Source organism: Balaenoptera musculus, chromosome 3, assembly GCF_009873245.2.
Source record: "Balaenoptera musculus isolate JJ_BM4_2016_0621 chromosome 3, mBalMus1.pri.v3, whole genome shotgun sequence".
NCBI lineage: Eukaryota > Metazoa > Chordata > Mammalia > Artiodactyla > Balaenopteridae > Balaenoptera > Balaenoptera musculus.
In genome coordinates this window covers 169375390-169398377 of record NC_045787.1, presented here as the reverse complement: position 1 = coordinate 169398377, position 22988 = coordinate 169375390, and the positions used below count along the sequence as shown (strand labels likewise).

General features: G+C 58.3%; 1 protein-coding gene across 13 annotated transcripts in view; it reads left to right on the top strand.

Annotated features, from left to right (window-relative positions):
* Positions 1–2933: 2933 nt before the first annotated feature.
* Positions 2934–22988, top strand: part of TCF3 (transcription factor 3) — a 35921-nt gene continuing 15866 nt past the window's right edge. For 2 of the 13 annotated variants that reach the window (XM_036845645.1, XM_036845644.1), the window contains exons 1-5: positions 2934–3142; positions 5081–5218; positions 8427–8499; positions 21748–21821; positions 21984–22062. In XM_036845645.1, coding sequence (XP_036701540.1) covers positions 5147–5218; positions 8427–8499; positions 21748–21821; positions 21984–22062 — 298 coding nt within the window. In that variant the 5' untranslated portion in view covers positions 2934–3142; positions 5081–5146. The remainder of the gene's footprint in view (positions 3143–5080; positions 5219–8426; positions 8500–21747; positions 21822–21983; positions 22063–22988) is intronic. The other 11 variants (XM_036845641.1, XM_036845646.1, XM_036845642.1 and 8 more) reach the window with 9 other exon arrangements.

Here is a 22988-nt window from a genome sequence, read left to right as displayed (position 1 = left end):
GTGGGAATCTGTCCTTGGCATGAGTTTGCTCAACCAGGAATGGGGTCCTCCTGCTCCTCTGGTCCCCAACCCGGGGCAGCGCACAGTAGGTTTGGCTTGGGGGGAGGGAAGGCAGCCCCAGGTGGGGAGGCAGGTCCCTGGCTCCAGCCTGCCTGCCCTGCTGGCACCCAAAGGAGAACAAAGGCCGCAGTCAGGAGGGGGGGGCGGGCTGTGGCTGGCCTCGAGGGGCCCCTGGCACCAGCTGCTGGCTGCCTGTCCCTGTGCCAGGGCCCCGTAGGGCGCACCCGGGCCTCGGGGCTGGGCAGAGCTTGTGGCCGAGTGGGGCCCCCACGGGCTGCTCCTCCCGGTGACTCAGCCCCAAGCCGGGTCTCCCCAGGGAAGACAACGGTGGCCTGTGGGTGCCGGGAGGGCCTCCTGGCAGGTGTGAGCCCCAGGGTGGACTGGGCCCCAGGGAGGAGATATCTGAACCTCATTTTCCTCATCTGTACAATGGGTTTAATCACTCGGGCGTGAGGACCTGACAGCCAAACATATGGATGGAAAGAGCACATTTGGGACTAAAGGGGGGAGCCTTTTAAAAAAATGAATGAATTAATTTATTTATTTATTTTTGGCTGTGCTGGGAATTTGTTGCTGCGCACGGGCTTTCTCTAATTGCGGTGAGCGGGGGCTACTCTTTGTTGCGGTGCACGGGCTCTAGGCGTGTGGGCTTCAGTAGTTGTGGCACGCAGGCTCAGTAGTTGTGGCTCTCGGGGTCTAGAGTGCAGGCTCAGTAGTTGTGGCACACGGGCTCAGTTGCTCCGCGGCATGTGAGACCTTCCTGGCCCAGGGATCGAACCCGGGGCCCCTGCATTGGCAGGCAGATTCTTAACCACTGCACCACCAGGGAAGCCCTGGGGGGGAAGCCCTGGGGGGGAAGCCCTGGGGGGGAAGCCTTTGATGGCTCATCTTGCCTTGGAGGATAGGGACTGGACAGGTCACACTCACCAATGTGCGCCAATGTCCAGCACCAAGCCTGGCACACCATCGGTGCTCAATATTTGCATGGCCTATGAATGGATCATTCCCCTGCTTCAGTGGGTGTGTCAACTCCAGGAACACTGGCCCCATGTGGGTTAGAACCTTAGCATCGTTGGGGGAGAGGGTGCTGGCCCGACCTGAGTGAGGCTGGGGTCCCGGAGGGGCCTCAGCCCCAGCCTGGTCCTTGAGAAACCCCTCAGGCTAGGAGGAAGCCAGAGCAGACAATGGACTTGTGCGGTCATGCTTGGTCCAGGGAAAGGCTGTGGGCTGAGGCAACCCTCACTTCGGAGACCTAGGTCTTACAGTGGGGAGAGGCCGCAGCATGAAGGCACATGCCCTCAGCACCTACTCTGTGCCCATCAGTACACCCTTCCATTTTCCTGATGGGGAAACTGAGGCCCAGAGAGTGGCAAGAACTTGGCTGAGGTCACAGTGATGCTGGGAGGGATGAGGGATTTGAACCCCGACTCCAAGACCCTCAGTCCCCTCCCCAGACCTGTGGCACATGGCAGCACTCTGGCCGAGAAGGGGTCACGGTGAAGGTCAGCCCAGTTCGGATGTAGCAGGAAGAGGCTTTATTAGGAGACCCCTGAGCTCCCCACCTGCCCCTGGGGTCTTCTCCACCCCCCTCCCCCCAGGACCCCCAATTTTCTTCCTTCCTTTCAGCCCTGCTCCCTGGACCGAGGGCTGCCCTGAACTGTGGGAACTCAGGGCTCCAGATGGGGTGGAAGAGCCTTCCAGGCAGAGGGCACAGCCAGGGCAACGGCCTGGAGATGAGAATGAGCGTGGCAGGTTCTGGAACAGTGAGGAGGAGGAGGCCGCTGAGGCCGGAGCCCAGTGGGCCGGGGGTACCGTGGCCTCTTTCTAGCCTGGAAGGGAGTGTAGCTTTCTCTCTGCGGACACAGGGGGCCACGAAAAATTGTGTTATTTTCATTTATACTAATTATTATTTTTATTCTGTAGGGTCTATGGTTCCTAAAAGCTGAAGAGCCCCTGGCTGTGTGGGGGCGGCCTTGGGATCTAAGTGGACTCTCAGACCACTGAGAGTCAGAAGGCCTGGTCCGGCCTTAGTACAGCCCAAACTCAGGTCCAAATCCCATTTTACAGATGAGCAAACTGAGTCTCAGGCAGGCAAAGGCAACCAGCAAGTCAGAAGCACAGAGCGGGTTACACGCGGGGCTCTCTGACCCTAAAACAGAGCTGGCATCGGTGGCCCTGCAGGTGAGATTAGTCTGATTCGTTCCTGGGGGGGGGGGGGGGTCTGGAACGCTCGCCACACCCAGCACCGGGGTCCAGCATTAGGAACTCAGATACGACCGAGCCAAAACGGCCGTGCGGGCGGCCACGCAAACCTGAGACTAAAACTGCAAACCCCACCCCCTACCGCTTCTCGCGGCCTCTAGCTCAGAGAGTCCAGCCTCTTCCTTCGTTGGGACGCGCGAAGGGGGCGGGGTGGAGGCGGGGCCTAGTTACGAAAGGCCGAGGGCCCCGCCAATCAGGCTTTCGCACTCTCCGATTGGCCCCGGTCTCTCTGCCTTATCTTTCCATCTCACGGTCCTACCCGCTTGCGTCAGGCTGTGCACTGAGACCACGTGCGCCTCCGCGCTGGAAGATAGTCCCTGCCCTCGACCCCCGCCGTTGGCCGACGGACCCCCGGCGCGCCCGCTCCAGGCTCCGGACTCCGCGGGACCTCAGCCGCGTTCAGCGGAAGCGTGGGGGCGGGCGGCGGCGGCCGGGCGAGCGGGCAGCGGCGGAAGGATCCGCGGACGGCGGCGGGGCGGGGCGCGCGCGGGGCGGGGCCTGGCAGGGGCGGGAGGCGGGGCGCGGCGCGGGGTTGGGGGCGGAACATGTCTCCCGCCGCAGGAAGATGAGGCAGCGGCGGCGGCCGCGGGCGTAGCGGGCCGGACCGAGCCCAACGACGCGGCCGGCGGGCACCGCGGGCTCCTCGTACGCCGCCTCCGCCAGCGCCCCGGCCGCGTAGGGCCCGCGGGGCGGACACGCGGGGAGCCGGGCCACGCGCCGCCGCCCACGCGCGCCCTTCGGGGCCGCGACGCCCCTTTGTCCGGGGGGGCCGTTCATGCCGCCGCCCCCCGCGCGCTGCGGGCCGGGCCACGCCGAGCAGGTGAGCGCGCCGGGACCCTCTGCCGCTTGGTGCCCGGCGGGTCGGGCCTCCCCGCGCGGCGCCGGGACGCGGGGACCGGGGGACGTGGGGCGGGGGCGGGCCGGGCGGGGGGCGGCGCGGCCGGAGTCATTGTTCTCCAACTTTGCGCGCCGGAGGGGGCCGGCGACGTGGAGGGCGCGCTCCGGCCCGCGCGCCCCCGCCGGCCGGCACTTCGGGAAAGTTTGCGGAGCCGGGCGGGGGCGCGGGGGGCGCCGCGGGGCCGCCCAACTTCGCGGCGGGGCGGCGGCGCGGAGGCCGCGAGCGCCCCTTCGCCCGGGGGCCCGGCCTACGGCGGAGTTTGGAGGGGAGCGAGTCAGGGAGAGGGAGCGTCCTTTTGTCTGCGGGGAAGGTGCGCCGCGCGCCTGCGGGCTCGGGCCGGGGGCCGGGCCGGGGGCCACATCTGTTCTGCGCTCCGCTCCGCGGGCACGGGCGGCGGCTTCGGGGTGAGCAGCGCGGTGGCGGCGGCTGCGCCCCGAGCTTCAAAGGGTTCCCGGGCCGCGCCGCCCGCACCGGCTGCGGGGGGTGGGGTGGGGATTGGTTTCCCGGCCCTCCTCCCACCCCTCCCCCTCCCCCCCAGAGGAAGACGTTCCTGCTTTTCTGCTTCCAGAGTGGCTGCACGTTATCTTCCGAGTCCTCTTCGAGCCCCCAAAAGTTCTCGTGACACCCCAGAAGTGTTTCAGCTCTCCTAGAGAAGCGTGTTTAGCCCCCCCAGCTCTGCCTTAAAATCGGTTTCAGCCACCCCACAAAAAAGTGCGGTTTCGTACTCTTCAAAAAAAGTCAGTTTCACACGCTTTCCAAAAAAGAAAAAGCTTCGTGGGGGAGGGGGTGCGCTGGGGCATCCGTTTCACACCCGTCTCCAGTTGGCAAACAAAGCGGGGGTTTCTCCGCTTCTGAGGTCGGGTCTCCCTCGATCTCGGAACCCCCTTCCCCTCGCGGCCCCCGCCCGCACCTGGGGCCCGGGGAAGAGAAGCTGGAGGGGCTTCACTGTTTGACTGTGGGACGGAGATCTTGCTCTCCTCTCTTTTCCGGATGGGGCCCGGCAGGTGGATCCCCCCCATTCTAGAATGGAGCTCCTAGGGACCATGCGGGGTGGGGGGGAACCCTGGTCTTGGGACCCCCTCCCCCCAGGGCAAGGGATGTTTTCAAAGTTGCTTAAGAATAATTCCCGGATACATCGTGACAATAAAACAATCTAGGGTGGTTTTTTTTTTTTTTTTTTCCCAGAATTTTGTTGTTTTTTATGGGGGGGAGGAGGTTAAGTGTAGTGGGAAGCTTTGCGGGTAGGTCCCTGCGCGGGGCATCCCCCCTATTTAGTTGTGGAGCAGGAAGGGGGTTCTGCCGTCTTGTGGATTTCTTTTGCTTTGAATTTGGGGGTGACCGGGCCTTCAACGTGCTCTGACAGCTGCTGGGGGGGGGTGGTCACTAAATTTCCCTTGGGGCGGGGCCGGGTCGCCCCTCCCCCTTCCCGGGGGTGGGGCCAGTGGAAAGCCTGCGGGTGGGTGGAAATGGGAGAGGTGTCGGGGAGAGGGGCGGGTTCTGGCCAAGCTGGGAAGGGACCACTCCACCCCGCATCCAGTTTAAAATTTGCAACTTGATTCCTTGATGGTCGCAGAGGGAGTTCAGGGAATGTACTCTGTGCTCTCCCCCCCCCCCCCTTGTTCAAACTCCCTGAAGGCTCTGGGGAGGGGTCTCTAAGGGCCCCAGTCCCTGAATTCTGGCTGCCCCACCCCCATGCCTCAGGGTCTGGAAGGGACGCAGCCTGGGAAGACCCAGACCCAGAGCAGTTAGAGGGGCTCTTAAACAGCTCTCCCCCATCTGCTCACCTCGGCCATTGTCACTCATACCTCTTCTCTTCTCTACCCCTCACCTCTTCTTGCACCCGCTGCGGGCACCCTGCAGGGCTGTCTCTAGGCCTGAGGAGCCCACCTTGGCCCCTGGCCCCTTGCCCCCTGTTGCTTCTGGAGAATGAACCAGCCACAGAGGATGGCGCCCGTGGGCACGGACAAGGAGCTCAGTGATCTCCTGGACTTCAGCATGGTGAGCGGCCCTCCCCGTCCCCCCGTCGTGTCCCCCCCCCCCACATGCCCAGCTGTCCACACTCCTGCGCCCCTCGGATGGTGGGAAAGAAGCTTGTGCCAAAAACACTCCCAGCATCTGGACCTCAAGTTCCTATGGGTTAAAGAGCCCCAGGTGGGGCTGGGGGAATTGGGGTGCCCTCGGATGGATGGGTTGACGCCCCCGCGGCAGGGTGCAGCTTTGGGGCCCTTGTTGGCTTCCAGAGGCACCCATCGTCGCCCAACTGTTTGCCCAGGCACAGAGTGGGTCCAACATACCACTTTGCAGATGGGGAAACTGAGGTCCAGAGCGAGGGAGGGACTGCCCAGGGCCTTCAGCTTTTCCTTGGGGAGGCTTGGCCCTGAGGCCCCAGCTTGGCTCTGGGCATGCAGTGACCTTGCCTTGGGACCTGTAAAACTGTGTGATCGGGGTTATTCATGCCATCGTGGGTGCAGAAGATGGGGTGGTGCCCAAAGCCTAGGTGCCTCCTGTGGGGACCTTCCGTGAATGAGGAGAGGCCACAGGCAGTGGACGTGTGATTCCTCAGTTGTTTACTGACACGAGAGCCAGTGCCGTGGGTCTGCGGGGTGGGGGGGCAGGGGGATGTCCTCACACTTCCCAGGTGGTGTGCTCTACCCGACACAGCCCGTTCCCCGGCCAGGCCGATGGAGGTTCAGAGAGGGTACTGCCTTCCAGAGGTCACACAGCTCAGACGGGCCCAGGGAGGCTGGGAGCTGGACCATCCCTTGGAGGACTGGGGGCCTTGGTTTGCCTGTCTGTGCAATGGGCCACCTGTGTCGGGAGAGGCGGGGTGGTCTGCGTTTCCTCACAAACCCAGGAGCTGTGTGTGGACTCCCTAAATCCTGCCCCCACCCCTCCCCCAGCGAGCATTATTTTGGTTTGAAATGGGTTCAGGGAGGATGCTTTCGGTCTGAATTTAATCCTCTGCCAGTATGAGGCCCAGGCCACTGAGGTCTGTCGAAACAAAAGTCCCCAAACTGAAACGGCATCAGCCGCCCTGCGGAAAAACACAGCCCACGGGACGGAGCGGCCGCGGCTCCGGAAGGGCCATGCCGGTATTTTTAAGCCCCGTTTTATTTTTGCGTCCCAGCTGAGGAATCAGGGGTGCTGCTCAGTTGTTTTTTTGTTAAACTGACAAGTCACAGACCACTGGGCCGGAACAGACCGGCTTGGGGGTCAGGGGAGGGGGTGGCACAGGTTCTGATGTCGCCCCCGCCCCCCCACCACAGCCTCAACCAGTTGCCCACCACCCCCTGCTGTCCGGGGGGTCCAGACTCCCCCGCCCCCCAGCTCAGACCCATTTCACAGATGCGGAAAGCGAAGCTGAGCGTGCGAGGTGCCCAGTGTGTGTCCTCTGGGAAAACCTAGAACTGGAGTTTTGTTCGACCTCCTTGTTCCCGTGAGGAGAGAGGCCTCGAGGCAGCCCCCCATCGCAGGAGGCTCACACCCTTTCCTTCCCACCTGCCCCAGAGACACTGAGTTAATTTGTTTTTTTGAAACAAATTTTCGACTGAAAAGATTTTGAAAGGAAAGCGCTTCCTTCGGGCAGGTCTGTGTAAAGTAAACGAGGCAACTGTCAGTTAAATACCAGGAAAAATGGCTCCTCCTAGCTGTTAAAATTGCATCTCTGCCCCAGCCCTGAGCTTCGCCTGTTAGGCTGGAGGCTCTGAGGGTGTGTGGGCCTGAGGTGGTCCCTGGGCCTGACGACGGCCTTGAAGGGTGAGGGGCTGGGGAGGGTGCTGTGGGCTTGCCTGGTGGCCCGACCGTGCTCCTCTGAGCTCTGCGCGTGCAGAGGCCCCTATGTGCCCAGGATGCCCACGTGCATTTGGGTTTCACAACAGCCCACACGGTGTGAGCTCTGTGTCCGTTTCACAGAAGGGAATACTGAGGCTCCGAGGGGGTGCGGGGGCCTGGCTGGGCTGATCACAGACCTTCAGTGCCCGCAGGACACAGCCCAGTGCCCCCCCCCCCGCCCCCCCCCACCCTGTGGCAAGTGCCACGTCAGCGGCCTCTGGCACCCTGGAGGGCGAAACAGAAACAGAATTGAGCACCACCCCCCTCCCGCTCCTCAGGCTCCTGATCCCCAGGCCTGCCCCTCCCCCAGCGCAAGCCTCAGTGTCCCCAGCAGGAAAGGGGCCCGCCTTGAGGCCAAGGCCCTGGGTGCAGTGAGCACAGCCCCGCCCCCGGAGGGGACAACAGACCCCGTGAGAACCCGAGTCCAGCCTGGGTGCACACCTGCCCCAAGTCTGCACTCGCCCTGCCAGCTCAGTCTGTGGCCTCAGTTTCCCCTTCTGGAGAACAGGGTGTGGGGGGAGGACCCCCTTTCCTGGGTCGCTCCCAGGGCTTGTGATGCTGCCCCGAGTCACGCCCACAGAACGCACACCCCCATGTCTTGCTTGTCAGTCTTCAGCCGCTCCCCCCAGAGCCTTAATGCTGATTGCGGCCACTCTGAATTGCTTGGTCCCCAAAAGAACCTCTGAAACTCAGACCGTTGGGGCAGGGCAGGGCCATGGTTTCTTGTGCTGCACGAGGGTTTGTTGATGTTGGGTTTTCCCAGTTAATGCTGCTAAGCTGTTTAATCTTGAGGGACTTAACACTGTGGGTTTGGGTGAGTGAGTGGGGGGGGCGTGGTGATGCACCCACACTCGATGCCCGCCCACCCGGGAGAACTGCCCCGTCGTTGGCCGGGAAGGGTGCAGCTCTGAGCACGGAGCCCGGCTCGTGGGGGCCCCCCTGCTCCCCATCCCGGTGGCGGGGCCTGGCTGTCTTCCCTGCACTCCCACCGCTCGGGGTCAGGGGCCCGTGGGGAGGTGGATGCCGGTCTCCTAGGGTGAAGGTCGGGGTCCGCGCTTGGGACACCGGTGGGACACGCCATCCATCTGGGAGTGTAAATGATCTCATTTATTTAAAGCTGAAACTTGAAGAAAACTTTGTATCACTTCTAAGTGGATACATTGTATCAAGTGCCTTCGTGTTATTTCATCCCCAGTAAAACAAATACAGAGGTAAACGGGAGTTTTCCCTGCCCCCGGCTGTGCTCCCAAGGGGCACCGGGGAGCCTCTTACCGCCAGGGCCCTCAGGGCGCCTCGGGCCTCCCGGGGGACAGGACCCCGGCAGAGCTGTGGCCTTGGGCTGTGCGCCCCACTCACCCCCTCTTTCTCCCCGCAGATGTTCCCCCTGCCGGTGGCCAATGGGAAGAGCCGGCCCACTTCCCTGGCCGGGGCCCAGTTCGGAAGCTCAGGTAGGACCCCACTGGCTGCCTGGGGGCTTCTTGTTTGCTTGAGGAGATCACCGCGTGCGTAGGGTGGGCCCATGGAGGGTGAGGGGGGGGCGACTGCGGGGTGGGGCTGGCGGCCGGGCGCAGCCTCGTGGACTAGGCACTGAGGGGAGAGGTGTTTGGGGGCAGCGCTCAGGCCCGCCAGGTGGAGTGGGGCTGAGGGGCCCGGGGCGGAGGTCCAGGCGCCCATGTGGGCGTGCGGTGGGGGGATGGTGAGCCTAAGGGAACCCCAGGAAGCAGCTGCTGTTGTGGTGGTGTGACTTGCCTTGGGGCTAAGGGAGGGAGCCCCGTGGTCAGCATGGTGTCACCGTCCACCCTGGCCCCTTGTCCGGGTGTGGGGGACTCTGTGTGACTCACGAGGGCCGGGGTGAGCTGGGCACTTGAGCCTCCAGGGTCTCCTTGGCCCCAGTGGGGTTCTGGGTCTCCAGTCCATCCCCAGGGAGGGAACCTGAGGCCCAGGAAGGGAGTTATGTGGAACCCCAGCTTTCTCCAAATCCTGCTCAGCTCCTGGCTGTTTTCATTCAAGTATGTATTAGGTGCTTATCGTTGACAAGACCCGGCACTAGCGTGATTACCTGGCCTGGTTTGTTCGAGGTCTGGGGGGGTTTCCTGGGATCTGGGACTTTGAACGTTCCAACTGGGGTCATCCCAGGCACACCTGGATGAGCTGGGCACCCTGCCTGGTACTGAGTGCAGAGGACGTGGCCCGGGGAGGACAGATGGCATGGCCTCAAGGAGCATAGAGCAGGGGTCAGGCTGCAGAGTGGTGGGGAGGGCAGTAGGGGCTGTCTCCACGGAGATGTTTGGATGTTTGAGCAGAGGCCTGGGGGCGCAAAGGCCCTGGGGCAGCACCATACCTGGCGAGTTGGAGGAACAGTGAGGAGGCCTGTGTGGATGGAGCAGAGAGGGGGAGGGGGAGGGGTGGGGGGGGGAGGGCAGGCCATGCAGGGCCTTGTGGACTCGGGCTTTTGAGAGGAGCCATGTGCATGGGGGGGAGCCCACTCTGGCTGTCGGGAGGGTATGGGGGACCCCTCGGGAAGGCCAGAGGTCTGCACGGAGTTCAGTGTCTTTCTGGGGTCTTGGGATGGGGGCTGTGTCCCCCCACGTCTCTGGGGTCCAAGACGGAAGGGTCTGTCTGCTCCAGATTCCATCAGGGTGTCCGGTGGGCTCTGGCTGGAGGAGGAGGGGGTTTCAAGGGTGGTTTGTACTCCCCCCACGCCCCCTGCAAAAGGAGGGACATCATGCTGCTGACCCCACTGCCCCACGCAGGCCTTCCTCTCTGCCTGAGGAAGTGGCCTCAGGGCTGGCCGGAGTCCTCCCTGAAGTGTGGAAATCCCCACAGGCCACCCTGCCTCCCCATTCCCAAAACAGCCCTGGGGAGCAGGGGGTGCTGCTGTTCCTCTGCCTCAGGCAGAGGGTCAGACCCCAGCAGGCTTCCTGGAGGTGGTGGCACAGTCCCTTCCTCATCTTCCCCTGGGTTCTCCCCTGCTCTCTTTTGTTGCCCAGTGTCCACTTGGGGCCAGTAGCCCCCAAGGAAGGGACCTCTCCAGGACGCCCCATGCCTGGCCCGGCCTGAGTGGGACCCCTGTGAATTTTGCAGGTTGATTTTGTGTGGTTTCTGCAGCCGTAACCCGCTCAAGCGCCCTGCCCTGGCTACTTCAGGTGGGGAGGGTCCGGCCTTGTCCCGCTGCACGTCGGGCTGAGTTTTCTTCTTCCCCACGAGGGTTGTGGTGTGGTTGGTCCAGCCCAGGAGGTCTCCAGTTCTGGACACACAGCTGGGGACCCCTTTCCCCAATTCATTTGAGCAGTTAGTGCTGTCTGGGGCGGGGGAGGGGGCATGGGACCGGGAGCCCTAAGACCTGAGCTTAGGGGTCCCCTCCTTGCTTCCACTTCAGGCACAAGGCAGGCTCTGTCACCTGACACAGGTGGTGTGACTGCAAGACTCAGTTTCCTCGTTTGTAAAATGGGAGTCTCCCCATCGGCAGAGGGTTCAGCGAGTCCTTGGGCGTGAAAGTGCCTTATAAACTGAGGCGCGGGGCCCGTCTCGGTGTCTGCCTTGAGGGGGTGCAGGGGGGTCGCAGCTCCAGAGCCGGGAGCCACAGGAACTGAGACTGGTCCCTTTGGGGGGGCTCTCCCAGCTCTGAGCTCATTTACCTACTCCCTCTCTGGTGGAGCTGGAGACTCCAGGAGAAGGTGGCGGTGGGGTGGAAGGGTTGGTGGCCCAACAGCGGGATCGGGCTTGGGGAAGTCACCCCCTTTCTGAGCCTCAGCTTTTTTCATCCGTAAGATGGGTCACTGCCCTCCAGATGGGCAGTGTCGCTTTAAGGGGACAGGAGTTTCTGAATGCTAGTAGGTCATGCCAGCCACATTCTCCCCTTCACTCTCCTTGCATGTCTTGGCCTCGTGTCTCTCTACTTAGAATTCCTTTGAGTCAACTTGCTTCTTTTAGATTCACTTGGAAAGGGCACTTCGTGTTAGAAGAGGAGCAGCCCAAGCCAGCGGGGACGGGTGTCTGAGGAGGGGTCTCCGAAGGTCTCGGGAAGAGGAGCTGAGCGTGTGGGGTGTGCGGGCTGCTTGTGCCGCCTCTGTTTAGAGATTCTTGTCAGGGAGGCGCCGAGGCCAGAGACTTTCTCCTCGTCATCTAGAGCAGAAGACTGCAGAACGGGGATAATTTTTCCACTCCCTCCCTTTTGGGAAGCCCCAAGGCACAGATCTCTCAGTGGCAGCACGTCCTCTGCCACAACCTACAGGGTCCGAGGCCCAATGAGATATGGGGAAACCCCTGCTGACACTGGAGGAGACGTCTTCCCTGTTTTCCTGTCTCGCAGCTTTCCTGGTCTGTGTGACTCTAAAGGTAACGTGCCCTTGGGTACAAACCTAACAGGTAGGCAAGGCAGCATCTACCCTGGCTCAGCACAGGTGTGCGGTTACAGCCTCAGAGTAGGTTCCCGGCTAGAACTGCCAGCCGTGGACGTGCATCCACGGTAAGAATGTCCCTCTGGCATCCCAGTGCTGGCTCTTTCCAACCTCCTCCAAATGCGCCGTTTCAATGGGCATTTACACGTTAATCATGGGCGATCATCTTTCCAAAAGCAGATTGGCCAGATGAGTTATTTTTTCATGAATTTCTGATCACTACCCCCTTTTTTTCTTGGATTTAGTGAACTTTTTATTTTGAAATCATGATATATTCACAGGAAGTTGCAAAGAAATGTGCAGGGCGGTCCCGCACACCCCTCCCCAGCCTCCCCAGCTGTCAGTCCTGCACATCCCTCACGTGACACCAAATCAGGAGGCTGACCTTGGTACGATTTACAAGAGTTTATTTGGATTTTGTAGTTTATTCACAAGCTCTGCGTGTACACGTTTGTGTGTGTGTAGTTCTGCTTGGTTTTATCCCGTGTGTAGTGCCATGAAGCCACCACCATGGTCTGTTCAGAACTGTTCTATCACCCCATGACCTCCCACCTGCTGCCACTCACCACCCACCACACCTCACCCTGGCGACCCCTGATTTACTCTTTTCCATCTTCCCAACTTCGTTGTGTCGAGAATGTTACATACATGGAACCATACAGCATGGAACCTTCTGAGATTGGCTTTTTCTACTGAGCACGGTTCCTTGGAAATCCCTCCAAGTTGTTGGCTGGATCAACAGCTTGTTCCTTTTTATTGCCGCCTGGTGAACTTTTTAACAACAGCAACAGTAACACTTATCAATGACAACTTATGTCGACATTTGTTGAGCGCTGTATGCCAGGTACTGAGCCTGGATTGTTTATTCTGAGTCCTCAGTCCTCACAGGTTGGTGCAATAAGTGCGATTGTCATCCCCATTTTACTTACGATGAAGCTGAAATTCAGAGTTTATTAACCATCCCAGCTAGCCACCCAGTGTTGTCTCCCTGTAGTGTCTTGTACTCCTGCACTATACTGCACTTATTGATTTGTAAGAGCTTTTCATAGAGGAAGGATGTTAGTCTTTTGTGATCTTCAGCCTTTTCCCTAAGTTTTCATTTATAACCGTTGTTGATGATGGAGACTTTTAATTTGCCTCAGTGCTTTACAGGTTTCAGTTTTATGTTGTCAAGTCTTCTATGTTGTTCTAGCTTTGGTGCCATTTCTGCAAAATCCTTGAGAATTAGATGACACAGTCCATTCTGCATTGCAGATGTGACAGTCATGAATGTGCCTGTTCCTCATTCCATCAAGTTGAAGAATATACGGGAAAAGATGCTGGAGGGCAGAAAAGCATGCCTTTGCAGTTCTTGGCAGAGCAAAGAAGTGAAAAATAAGTGGGAGGTAGAGAACCTCAACAGTGAAGTGATCAAGGTTGAGCTTATGCAGCAGTTTCTGGCCAAGGGAACACATCCAGCTCACCCGTGGGACTGCTCAGAACACACACCCCTGGGCCCTGGACCCAGAGACACTGATAAAAAGCCTGGAATGGGGCCTGTAAGACCTTCCAGGCAATTCTGAGGGGCACCTCCAGTTAGAAGCACTTACCTTTAAAGGCCATGCCTTGTAAAAGAGATCATACCATTCTTATAAAAATTGATCACATACTGTGCACAAAAAAAACCTGTAACATAAAAAAATGTGACCAAAGTATAAACCGTATTCTTTGAGAACAATGCGGTAAAACTGGAAATGAAAGACCAAAAAACGTAGAAGTAAGTAAAAAGCTTAATGACTTGGAAATAACAAAATTCCTTTTCATTTACCTCTTGGGTTAAAGAGGAAATTAAAACAGGCTAGACAGAAATCAGCAATAATCTAAACACACTGAAACTACAAGATGCAGCTAAAGCTGTTTTTAGGGAAGAATCATAGCCTTTGACCGTCTTCAGATACAATGAAAAGAAAAGGAGTAAGCATTTAATTTAGGAAGTTCTAGGACAACGGAATAAACTCAAGAAAACCTTTCTTGGTGGTTCAAAATGCCTTAAAGCATTTCCTAAATTGCCATTTACCCATGAATTTTTGTCTCATCTTTTTACCTTCCTGTTGCTACTTTAGTACTACCTGGTGTCAGTTACTGTAGCTTTTTAGAATTATTATTAAATTTTTCTTTTTTTCTTTTATTTATTTGGCTGCACGGGGTCTTAGTTGCAGCGTGTGGGATCTTCATTGCCACATGTGAGATCTTTAGTTGTGGCATGCGGGATCTTCAGTTGTGGCAAGTGGGGTCTTTAGTTGCAGCATGCAGAAGCTTTAGTTGTGGCATGTGGGATATAGTTCCCTCACCAGAGATCAAACCTGGGCTGCCTGAATTGGGAGTGTGGAGTCTTAGCCACTGGACCACCAGTGAAGTCCCCTAGTTACTGTAGCTTTGTGGTGTTTTTATAGTCTTCAGTTGTTGTTTTTCAGGTCCGCCCCCCCCCCCCCCCCATATTCAGACATGCTGATTCTTTTTCATGATCTTTAGAATAAATGTTATGTCTCCTCCCCCATCCCTCCGAAACAAACAAACCTACCTGTTGGGATTTTGATGTTGTGTTAAATTCATAGGTACATTTCGGAAGAACTGTTTGTGTTTATAGTACTGCATTTTCATGTTGTAAGAACTTGGTGTCTTCTTCCTTTACTTAAGTTTTGACCCTTAATATTAAGTTTTTAAGATAAACTTTGAAAATGAAAGCATAAGGCATTTAGCCATTTTATAGTTTTTTTCCTTTCCTAATTTGCTCACATACTTTTTCAGTGAGAGTTGTTTCTAGGTGTTTTAGGATTTTCCATGCTGTGGTTTGGGGATCTTTTTTACCATATTTTCTACCTGGTTGCCTCCTGACATCCCCTAATTATTTGCCTTCTTCCCTTGGCTTGGTTTTCCAGGTAAATCATCCTCAGGCCTCTTCCATCCTGGTGCGGAGGCCATGTGCCTTTTCACATCAGCAAGTGTTTCTAGAACCACATTGGGTGTGTGCTGTTTGGCTTCTTGTCAGCAGGACCGGGCCTGATCCTGGCTGTCGATTCGAGATAGATCTCTCTGACTGTCTGTGTTTATCATGTTCAGGGCGTTTCCTTCTGGTCCTATATGACCATCCACGCAAGTGATTGGCATCACTGTGGTGTGTTGGGTGTCTCAGGACAGCCCCTGGTTTTCTCCTTCCCCACGTCCTGACGCTGTCCATTAATGGTTTTTCTCACCCCGATGCTCCCTGAATTTTGGGTTTGGTCCATATCCTTGTTTAGCTGCCAGACCAGATCTGCCAGCATCCGTTTTGCATTTTGCTTGTGTTCCCATGTCGTGTGGCACTGAGGCTTCTTGTGGCTCCCTGCCATGTTTCTGCACCAGTTTCTCTGGAACAGTCTCCAGCAAGTGGGGCCCCCCATTCTCTGGGCACTGGGGAGCAGACCCGCCACCCTGTTTGCATGCGACACTTTGCCCAACTGCTTTATTTCTGCTACGGCGATTGGCCTGTTGTGATTTTGTCCACTCCTCTTGTCAATTCTAGCATTTTGGTAGGGGGGAAAAAAATCATCCGTTTCAGGCACATTTAAAAATGGTTCACGTTGCATTCTTTAATAACATATGAATCCATGTCTCAGTCCTGAATCTACTTATTCTTTCTTTTTGTTCCCTTGTCCTGGACCCAGCTATCTCGTGTCTGTATTATTGACTTTTTTCCCAAGGAATCTGCTTCATTGACGAATCGATGTTTATCAATTAACTACTTTTCTCTTCACTACTTCTATTTAATTTAATTAATTTATCCATTTTTTTGCCGTGCCGTGTGGCTTGTGGTATCCTAGTTCTCTGACCAGGGATCGAACCCGGGCCCTGGCAGTGAAAGCATGGAGTCCTAACCACTGGACCGCCAGGGAATTCCCCACTACTTCTGTTTTAATTCCTCCCGTTTTTTTAGTTTTTCTTTTCTTTTTTTCTCTTTTGACTTATGAATCGAAGGCCCGTTTGTTTATCTCTGGTCTCTCGCTCAGTAATCATGTTGAGGATTATAAATTTCCGTCCGAGGACCACTTTGGCCATATCCCGTTGGTTTCAATAATGCGTATTTTCGTTATTTTTTTTTATAAATTCTTGGTAATAATTTTTAAAGCACGTTTCTCTGTGAGTCAGGTTCTTCAGAGATTTCCAGTTTCCAGGTTGGCCGTGGAGTGTTTATTCCTCGATTGGCTAATTTCTAGGTCACCGATGCAAAAGTCACCGTGGCTTGGGCTGTTCTGCTGTTGGGGAGATGCAGGCCGTTCCTGCTCTCCTGAAACGGGGGCCGCGTTTGTCCTTATTCCTGAGGGCTTGAGGGATAATTTGACATGGAGCTGTGAGGTCTTCGTCTCCTGCCCATCACGTTTAGACTTCTTATTTGTTCAGTGTCAAGGACCCAGGGCGGTGGGATGTTCTCTGTGGGTCCAGCCCACTGTTGACAAAAACCCACCCTCTATTCCAAGTGAGAGCTTGCGCCTTGAATTCAGACTTTTCTGTGAACGTGACGGCCCCTCCTTTTCACTTGCATTGCTTGGTATATCTGTGTGCAACAGATTGTCTTCCTGAGTCACTCGTTCCAGAACTGTTTTCTGTAGGTGCTGTGTTCTCAGCTTTCAAAAAAATTGAGTCTGCACCTGTCTTATTATACTTTCCATGCTCTTATTTTAGGTTTTCCCGTCTTTATACTTTTTCCTTGCAGTCGTGTCTGGTGTCTTTTCTTGGGTTGGGTGTGGAAGGCTGTGCTGCTGGTCGTTCTAATGGTTTTAGGGAATGTGCTGAAGCCTCCCGTGTCTGGCTCCTTCCGCCTCAGAAGTGAAGTCACATCTTGTTGTCCTGCAGGAAAGAGTTCTTCCCCAACCCTTCTGTTTGGTATAAATACGTTGCCACTCTTTAGAAATGTTGTTTCTCTTTGTTCGCAATGTTTGTATCTGGCTGAGAAACACGTGTCCTTATTGTGTTCATTCTGCCACTTAGGAGGCTTCAGCCTCCTCATCTGGGAAGCGAGGTTGATGGCAGCCATTTAAGGGTTCAGTGGGATAAACCACAGGAAGTGCCTGGAGCAGCGCGGCACCTGCGGGCTCTGGTGCCCGTTCTTGGGATGGCGTCGAAATTCCACTTAGTTTAACTTAACGCGCGGCCCAGATGTGCTCAGCCTCCCTGCACCGTCGCGCCCTCCAGACTCGCGGGGTCTGTGCTGGGACTCCCCTCCCTCCCTCGGGGATGTTCTCCAGGGAGGGGTGCGGCTCTGGATGTGCACCTGGCGCCTCCCCTTGTGAGGGGCAGCGGGTTGGGGGTGGAACTCCCGGGGCCTCGCCTTCCTTCCCTCAGCTCCAGCCCCGTGGGTTGTTTCATTGTGCGCGCGCAGCCTCCAGGGAGTGCGTGCGTGTTCTTCCGGGTTTTTCTCTGACTCCAGGTTTGGGTGTTTTTCCTGTTCCTCCCGGGATGCCGGCTCTGGTGTCTGGGCTCGTGTTAAGCCGTCGTGTCCGTGGTCTCAGAATCCCCCCTTCCCCGGTGTTTGGGGGCGTCTCCAGAACCCACCCTTCTGTTCGATCACCTCTTCTGCATTGTCACTTCTGCCTCGCCGCCTCTGACGCTGCTTTTAAAATCTCTTGTGAATTGGCAGCAAAAACTTCTTAGTTTTTCCTGCTTTCGCTCTTCCTCTCTCCCTGAAGCCTTATCTTCCTTCTATTCCACGGCACCCACAAGCTCTGCAGTTTCCTTGAGGGTGCGTGGTGGTGGTCTTAGATATGCTTCCGTTTCCTGGGATAAATCCTAAATCTGTGAATGTCCATCTTCTGTGTTCCGCGTTTGTTTCGCCCTGGGCCTGTTTCTTGCAGGGAGGTCCCAGCTGGGATTCTGAGCTCATATTTGGCTGAGCGGTGGGGTGGGCGAGATCCTCCCATCCTCGCCGTTGGGTAGAGGGGTCCCCCTTGAGATTGAAGCAGGATGGGGTCTTTCTACTGTTGCTTTGGTCACGAATCTGAAATTCACAGGAGGGAGGGGGCAGGGCAGGTTCTGCAGCTGGGGGACCCTGTTCCTCTGAATTACCACGCATCGGTGGGCCCCCCACCTGAGGGCCAGCTCCGCCCACTGGGGAAGCCTCTGGGGTTGGGGGGTTGCTGCTCGGGGGGTTCAGGAGAGGTTGGGTTGGAGCCAAGCCCTGGTTTGGGGGACCATCTGCTCTTGGAAATGGTGGGCTGTGCCTTCCACTCACTTCCTCTCCAGCCTCAGATCCGCTTGCTTGGGCGCAGCTCCAGGTCCCCTGTCTCCCCACCCCCACTTTCAGGGGCAGGAACGGCAAGGGCTGTGGGCTGTGAGCCGCTCCGGCACTTTCCTCCAGCCACTTGGAACCTGCTCCCTCTGGCGGGAGCTCCCTGGCGCCTTGGAATTCCTACCAACTTTTGAAACTCTGAAGGCCAGAAACAAGTGTAGCTGCTGTGAACACGGAGGGGCAAATGAAAAAGGGGGCGCATAAAAGCGATGAGAGGGTCTGGGTTTTAGGGCATATCGTGCATCTCCCCACAGCAGTCCTTCAAGTCTGAAGTGATGTAAGAGTTCAGAAGTTGCCCCAAACATCACAGGAAGGGAGGCAAGGACCCCAACGGCCCGTGCAGGGAGGCCCCGGCCCACTTGAGGAAGGGCTTCCTCCTGACTCACACCTGTGTTGGTCTTGCCCCTCATGAGACCCCAGGTGCTGCTGAACAGGCCGCCATCCCGTTTCTCGGGGATTTTAATTCTAAGGGGAAAAAGCCAGAGGGGGAGCTGACAGCCTTGGGGAGCTGATAGCGGCAAGAAGGAAACACTTAGGTGAGGACCGGCAGACGGCTGCCCTTAGGTGCTGTTAATTTTTTCTCAGATGTGATCATGGTGCATGGTGGTTATTTTTATTGTTGCTATTTTAGTCTTTACTTGGGGGGCGGCACGTCCAGCACAGCAGCCGCTTAGCCGCACAGGGTCATCTAATCGTGCGTTAATTAACATCTCATCGAGGGGGGAGCTTTTTCCGCCAGTCCCGTAGTAGCTGCATGTGACCGCAGGAGGATGGCACCGCCAGAGGACATTGTGATTGGTTAGATAGTTATCGGAGCAATGAAGAGGCCAAAAACGTATTTGTCGAGGTTGTTTGGGGGCCAGCCCTGTTCAGGCAACGCTGGGGACAGGGGGCCAGCAAGGCGACCTCCCTGACGGGGGATGAAGGATTAGCAGGTGTGGGGACCACTGGGGCAGAGCTTGGGTCGGGGTTGGGGATCTGCTCACTTGTTGGGGGGCAGGGAGGAGTGAGCTGGGGGCAAAGGGCGGTCAGGGAGGGGTCTGGTCTTTACCCTGAGAGCAATGGGGAGCCATGGGAGAGGCTAGAGGGGAGGGAGGAGAGGCAGGTTTTGCTTCCGGAAGCTCCATCAGGCTGCTTGGGGTGGAGTGTGGGCAGGGAACCTGGGGTGGGGGGGACACTGCTGTACGGATGGGGCTTGACCCAGGGGACACAGGGCCGAGCCAGGCTCTGATCCGAGGCCACGGGGGTGGGGGGCAGTGGAGTGAGGGAAGGGGAGAGGACGGCTCCCGGGATTTAGCCCGGGCACCCGGGCGAGGGGGTGCTGACAGAGCTGGGGCTGCAGGACGAAACCCCTGACGACCATGGCTATGCGACAGGCTTGTGGTGGCGACGGTGCAGGGCCATGCCTAGGCCCTGTGACCACGTCTTCCCCCCACTCCAGGTACCGAAGTCTGCTAGTCTGGCTACTTTATACGGAGGGACTGGCTCCTGGAATCTTCTCCGTGCCTGGGTCAGCAGACCTTCCTTGTAAAGGGCCAGACAGTTTCTACTGCAACTGATCTCTGCGTTGTAACCAACACCGCTGTATACAGGGAACAAACGTCCATGGCCATGCGCCAATAAAACTTTACTGACAAAAGCAGACAAGGGCCAGACTTGGTCCAGTCACAGTTGGCACACCTGCCCTGGAGGAGTCAGCCAGGACGGAGGCCACTCAGAGGGGCCCGCCCCCCCATGTCATCCAGCCAAGGGGGTGTCCGGCTGGAGCCCGGGCTGGGCAGGTCCAGCTGTGCCACACTGGTCATCCTGGCGGCGGCAGCCCTCACGGTGGGCGGTTCTGTCACCCGGGCTGACTCGGATCAGATCTGAATCTCCGAGGGGCTGGCGGTGCCCCTGGGCACACCCAGCCCTCTGCTCCGTCCATCTCCCACCTCTTCCTGGGGGCAGGGCCGGGTCTGAGCAGAGAGATGACCTTTCCGGGGGCTGCCCTGCCACCACTTCACCTCTAGCACTTTAAAAAGAAAAAATTATACTGCGACAGCAACGTCTTATTCTATTAGTACATTTTAATTAGAACGTGAACAAGAGATGTTATGAATATTCATGATTGGGTTATTAAATGCATAATTAACCAGTGGGGGGTTAATAACTATTAATGGCAGCGGTGGGGGAGGGCCCATCCCTCTTTCTGTCGTCTTGCCTCCAGCAGCGGGGAGGCTGGGGCTGGGTGAGGGGGTTTTTACCAGAAAGGGCAGAGCAGGGCCTGGTTGCCTCTGCCCGAAGCTTGTGGGGCCCAAGTTGGAGGGGTCCCTGGGTGTCGGCCCCAGGAGTGCCCGTCACCCTGCCAGCCCTCGGGGGGGTAGGATGGCCTGGCTTTGGCCTTGGACCTGGCCTCCTGCCCTTGCTCAAGGGTCCTGGCGACTCTGGGGCCCGTGGTGGATGCCCATGGGGGTGGGGGACCCAGAGCGGGACGAGCTCGTGGGCGGGCACCGGAGAGCGAGGGGATGACAAGTAAGTGGCTGTGGAGGGAAACTGGGGCTCGGGTGCTGGCCCTTCGCCCAGGGTCACCCCCCTTCACCAGCTGCTCTCGTCCCCAGAGCCCAAGTGGGGACTCAGGACCTTGGGGTGCAGACACCCCAAACCTGGCGGCAAATGTTAGATGGATTTGTGGAGACCTTGGGAGCTCTGTCTGACCCCCTACCCGCCAAGGCAGCCCCCAGCTCCCCATGGTAATCACATTGGAAATTTTTGATTAGAAAACAGAATCTAACCGAGGTATATGAATATTTATCAGACTGGGAGATTAATATGCATAGTTATGCAAATCAGACAGCAATTAAACACCAACTCTCCAGGGGAATGATTAACTCAAAGGCACCAAAAGAGAAAGATGCAATTTAAAAGAAGTTTCTGGTACAGATGCGCAGAGGAGGGCCGGGTGAAGGATTCCGGTCGGGTGTTCGGGATGTCCACCACGTGGGGTCGGGGGTGGGGTGGGGCACGTCCCCTGGCACAGATGGCAGGGCTGGGCACGGCCTCTCCCGCCCAGCCTGGCCTGGGCAGCTTTGACTCGGACTCGTATGTGGACACCCCCAGCCCTGCAAAGTAGGGCGTGTTTGTGACCCCATCTGCAGAGGAGGGAAACTGAGGCACAGGTGGGAGGGGCCCGGGGGCTGCTCCCATTCTGCTTGTCCAGGCCCTGAGCCCCGTGGCCCCCGATGGATGGTGTTGGAGCCCACCCGGCCCGGGAAGGGTGCAGGCCCCTGTGCCTGCCCGCTGGGAAGATCTGGGTCCTGGGCTGGGCCCCTGGGCGAGTGTTCAAGGAGATAAGGGCCCTGCCCTGCCAACCCTCCATCCAAGGTCCTTGTCCCCACGTGGCTAACCCTGCCACACCTGGGCCTCCAGCCCCGCCTATCTTACGGGATTGGATTCCTCCTTCCCTGCCCGCCAGCCAGCCTGTGCCTGGTGGGTAGTCGGCGGCAGCTGCTGCTGTTACTTCAACAAAGGGACGGCCCCGCCCCTCGGATTGGCAGCGACGGGAAGGGGGAGGCTTCCACTCTCAAGATGAGATGAGAGATCATCCCTCATCCCCATTCCCTGACGCCTTCATGAGCCTGAGCCAGAGGGAGGGACTTGGGCCTGGAGAGGGAAGCCCAGAGTGGGAGTGAGGGCTCCGTCCAGGTGGGCTGGGGGCTGGACGGGTGGGTAGAAGTTTGCTAGCAGCAATGGCAAATTTGCCAGCAGCTGGTGGAATTGTTTCTTGGGCCGTGGACCCGGAGGTCTGCTTAGTGCCTGTGTGTCCGGGGTGCTTGCCGCTGGCAGTGGTGTCACCATGGGCAGTGCTAGGGTGGGTGCATCTGGACGGGCTCCAGCACCAGGCTGGGTTGGGAGGGGCCTGGAAAGCTTCCCAGGTCGAGTGAGGGCTCCCCGAGGCAACGCGGCTGGTGTGGAGCGGCCGGGGGCCGGGCCCCTAACCCTGCCTTCCTGCCCTGCAGGTCTCGAGGACCGGCCCAGTTCGGGCTCGTGGGGCGCCAGCGAGCAGAACAGTTCCTCCTTCGACCCCAGCCGGGTGAGGAGCCCGTGGAGGCCTGAGACCCTGGGGTGGGGGTGGGTGGGCGCGCGGAGAACCCCCGGCCTGGCCTGCAGGGGCTTTGGGCTCTGTGGCGCGCGGTCGCATCCTGGCCCGGAGGCGTCCCCGAGCCCCCCTCATCCCTGCCCGTCCCCCCCACAGACCTACAGTGATGGCGCCCACTTCAGTGAGTCCCACGGCACCCTCGCTTCGTCCACATTCCTGGGACCTGGGCTCGGAGGTGAGTGTCCACGTGGTCCCCGCCGCCAGCCCCCTGCCCGCTCGGTTCTCGAGCACTGGGGCTTCCGGGATGGCCACCCAGAGCAGAGGACACAGGTGGGGACCAGCCAGGTGCCTGCTGGGAAGTGGACTATGCAGTCCCGACAAGCCGAGTCTGAGGCCGGATGCCTCGCCTGCTCTCCCCAGAGCACCGGCATCCTGACCGTGAGAATCAGGATCGGGACCTGGACGAGGGTCCCCTCTCTAGCCCCCGTTTCCCGACCTGCAGGGATGGGGATTCTCACAGAGCCTTCTGCGTAGCCCGTGGTAAGGACTCATCTGGCTCCCCAGGCCCGAAGGCCCACCCCCATCTCGCAGATGAGCAGACTGAGCCACAGCGAGAAGGGACCCGGCCTCCGGGACCCTCAGGGCCTGGTTGGGTGTCCGAGTGCTGGCCCTGCTGAGCCTGGGCCCTCCCTGTTCTGAGGGAGTGTTGGGGTGGCTGCAAAGCTGGCATCTCTGGGGGTTGAAAGGGGCCGGGGGGGTGGGTCAGCTCCCGCTTTGGGGCCTGGGCTGCGCACTCCCGGTGCTCTTGAGACACGAGGTCCTTGCACATGACAGCCAGGTGAGGTAGGCTCCTTCGGCGCCGTCCCCAGCGGTTCCCAGGCCGAGGTGCATGGCGGCGGGGTTGGTGGCTGCTGGGGGAGGTGGGTGAACTCTGGTTGCCGGGCCCAACCAACCAGTGGGGCAGCCAAGGCCGGAGGGCCTGGGGTCCAGCCCTCGTGGGCTGGTGCATGGAAGGAGCCAGACAGGCGAGCGGGGCCTGGACGCAGTCCCGGGCAGGGAGGGGGAGCACAGCGTCCGGTACCCACTGTGTCTGGCGGGAGTCCGTGTGCATCTCCAGGACCGGGAGGTGAGGGCTGGCCGGGTGGCCCGGGGTGGCCTCTG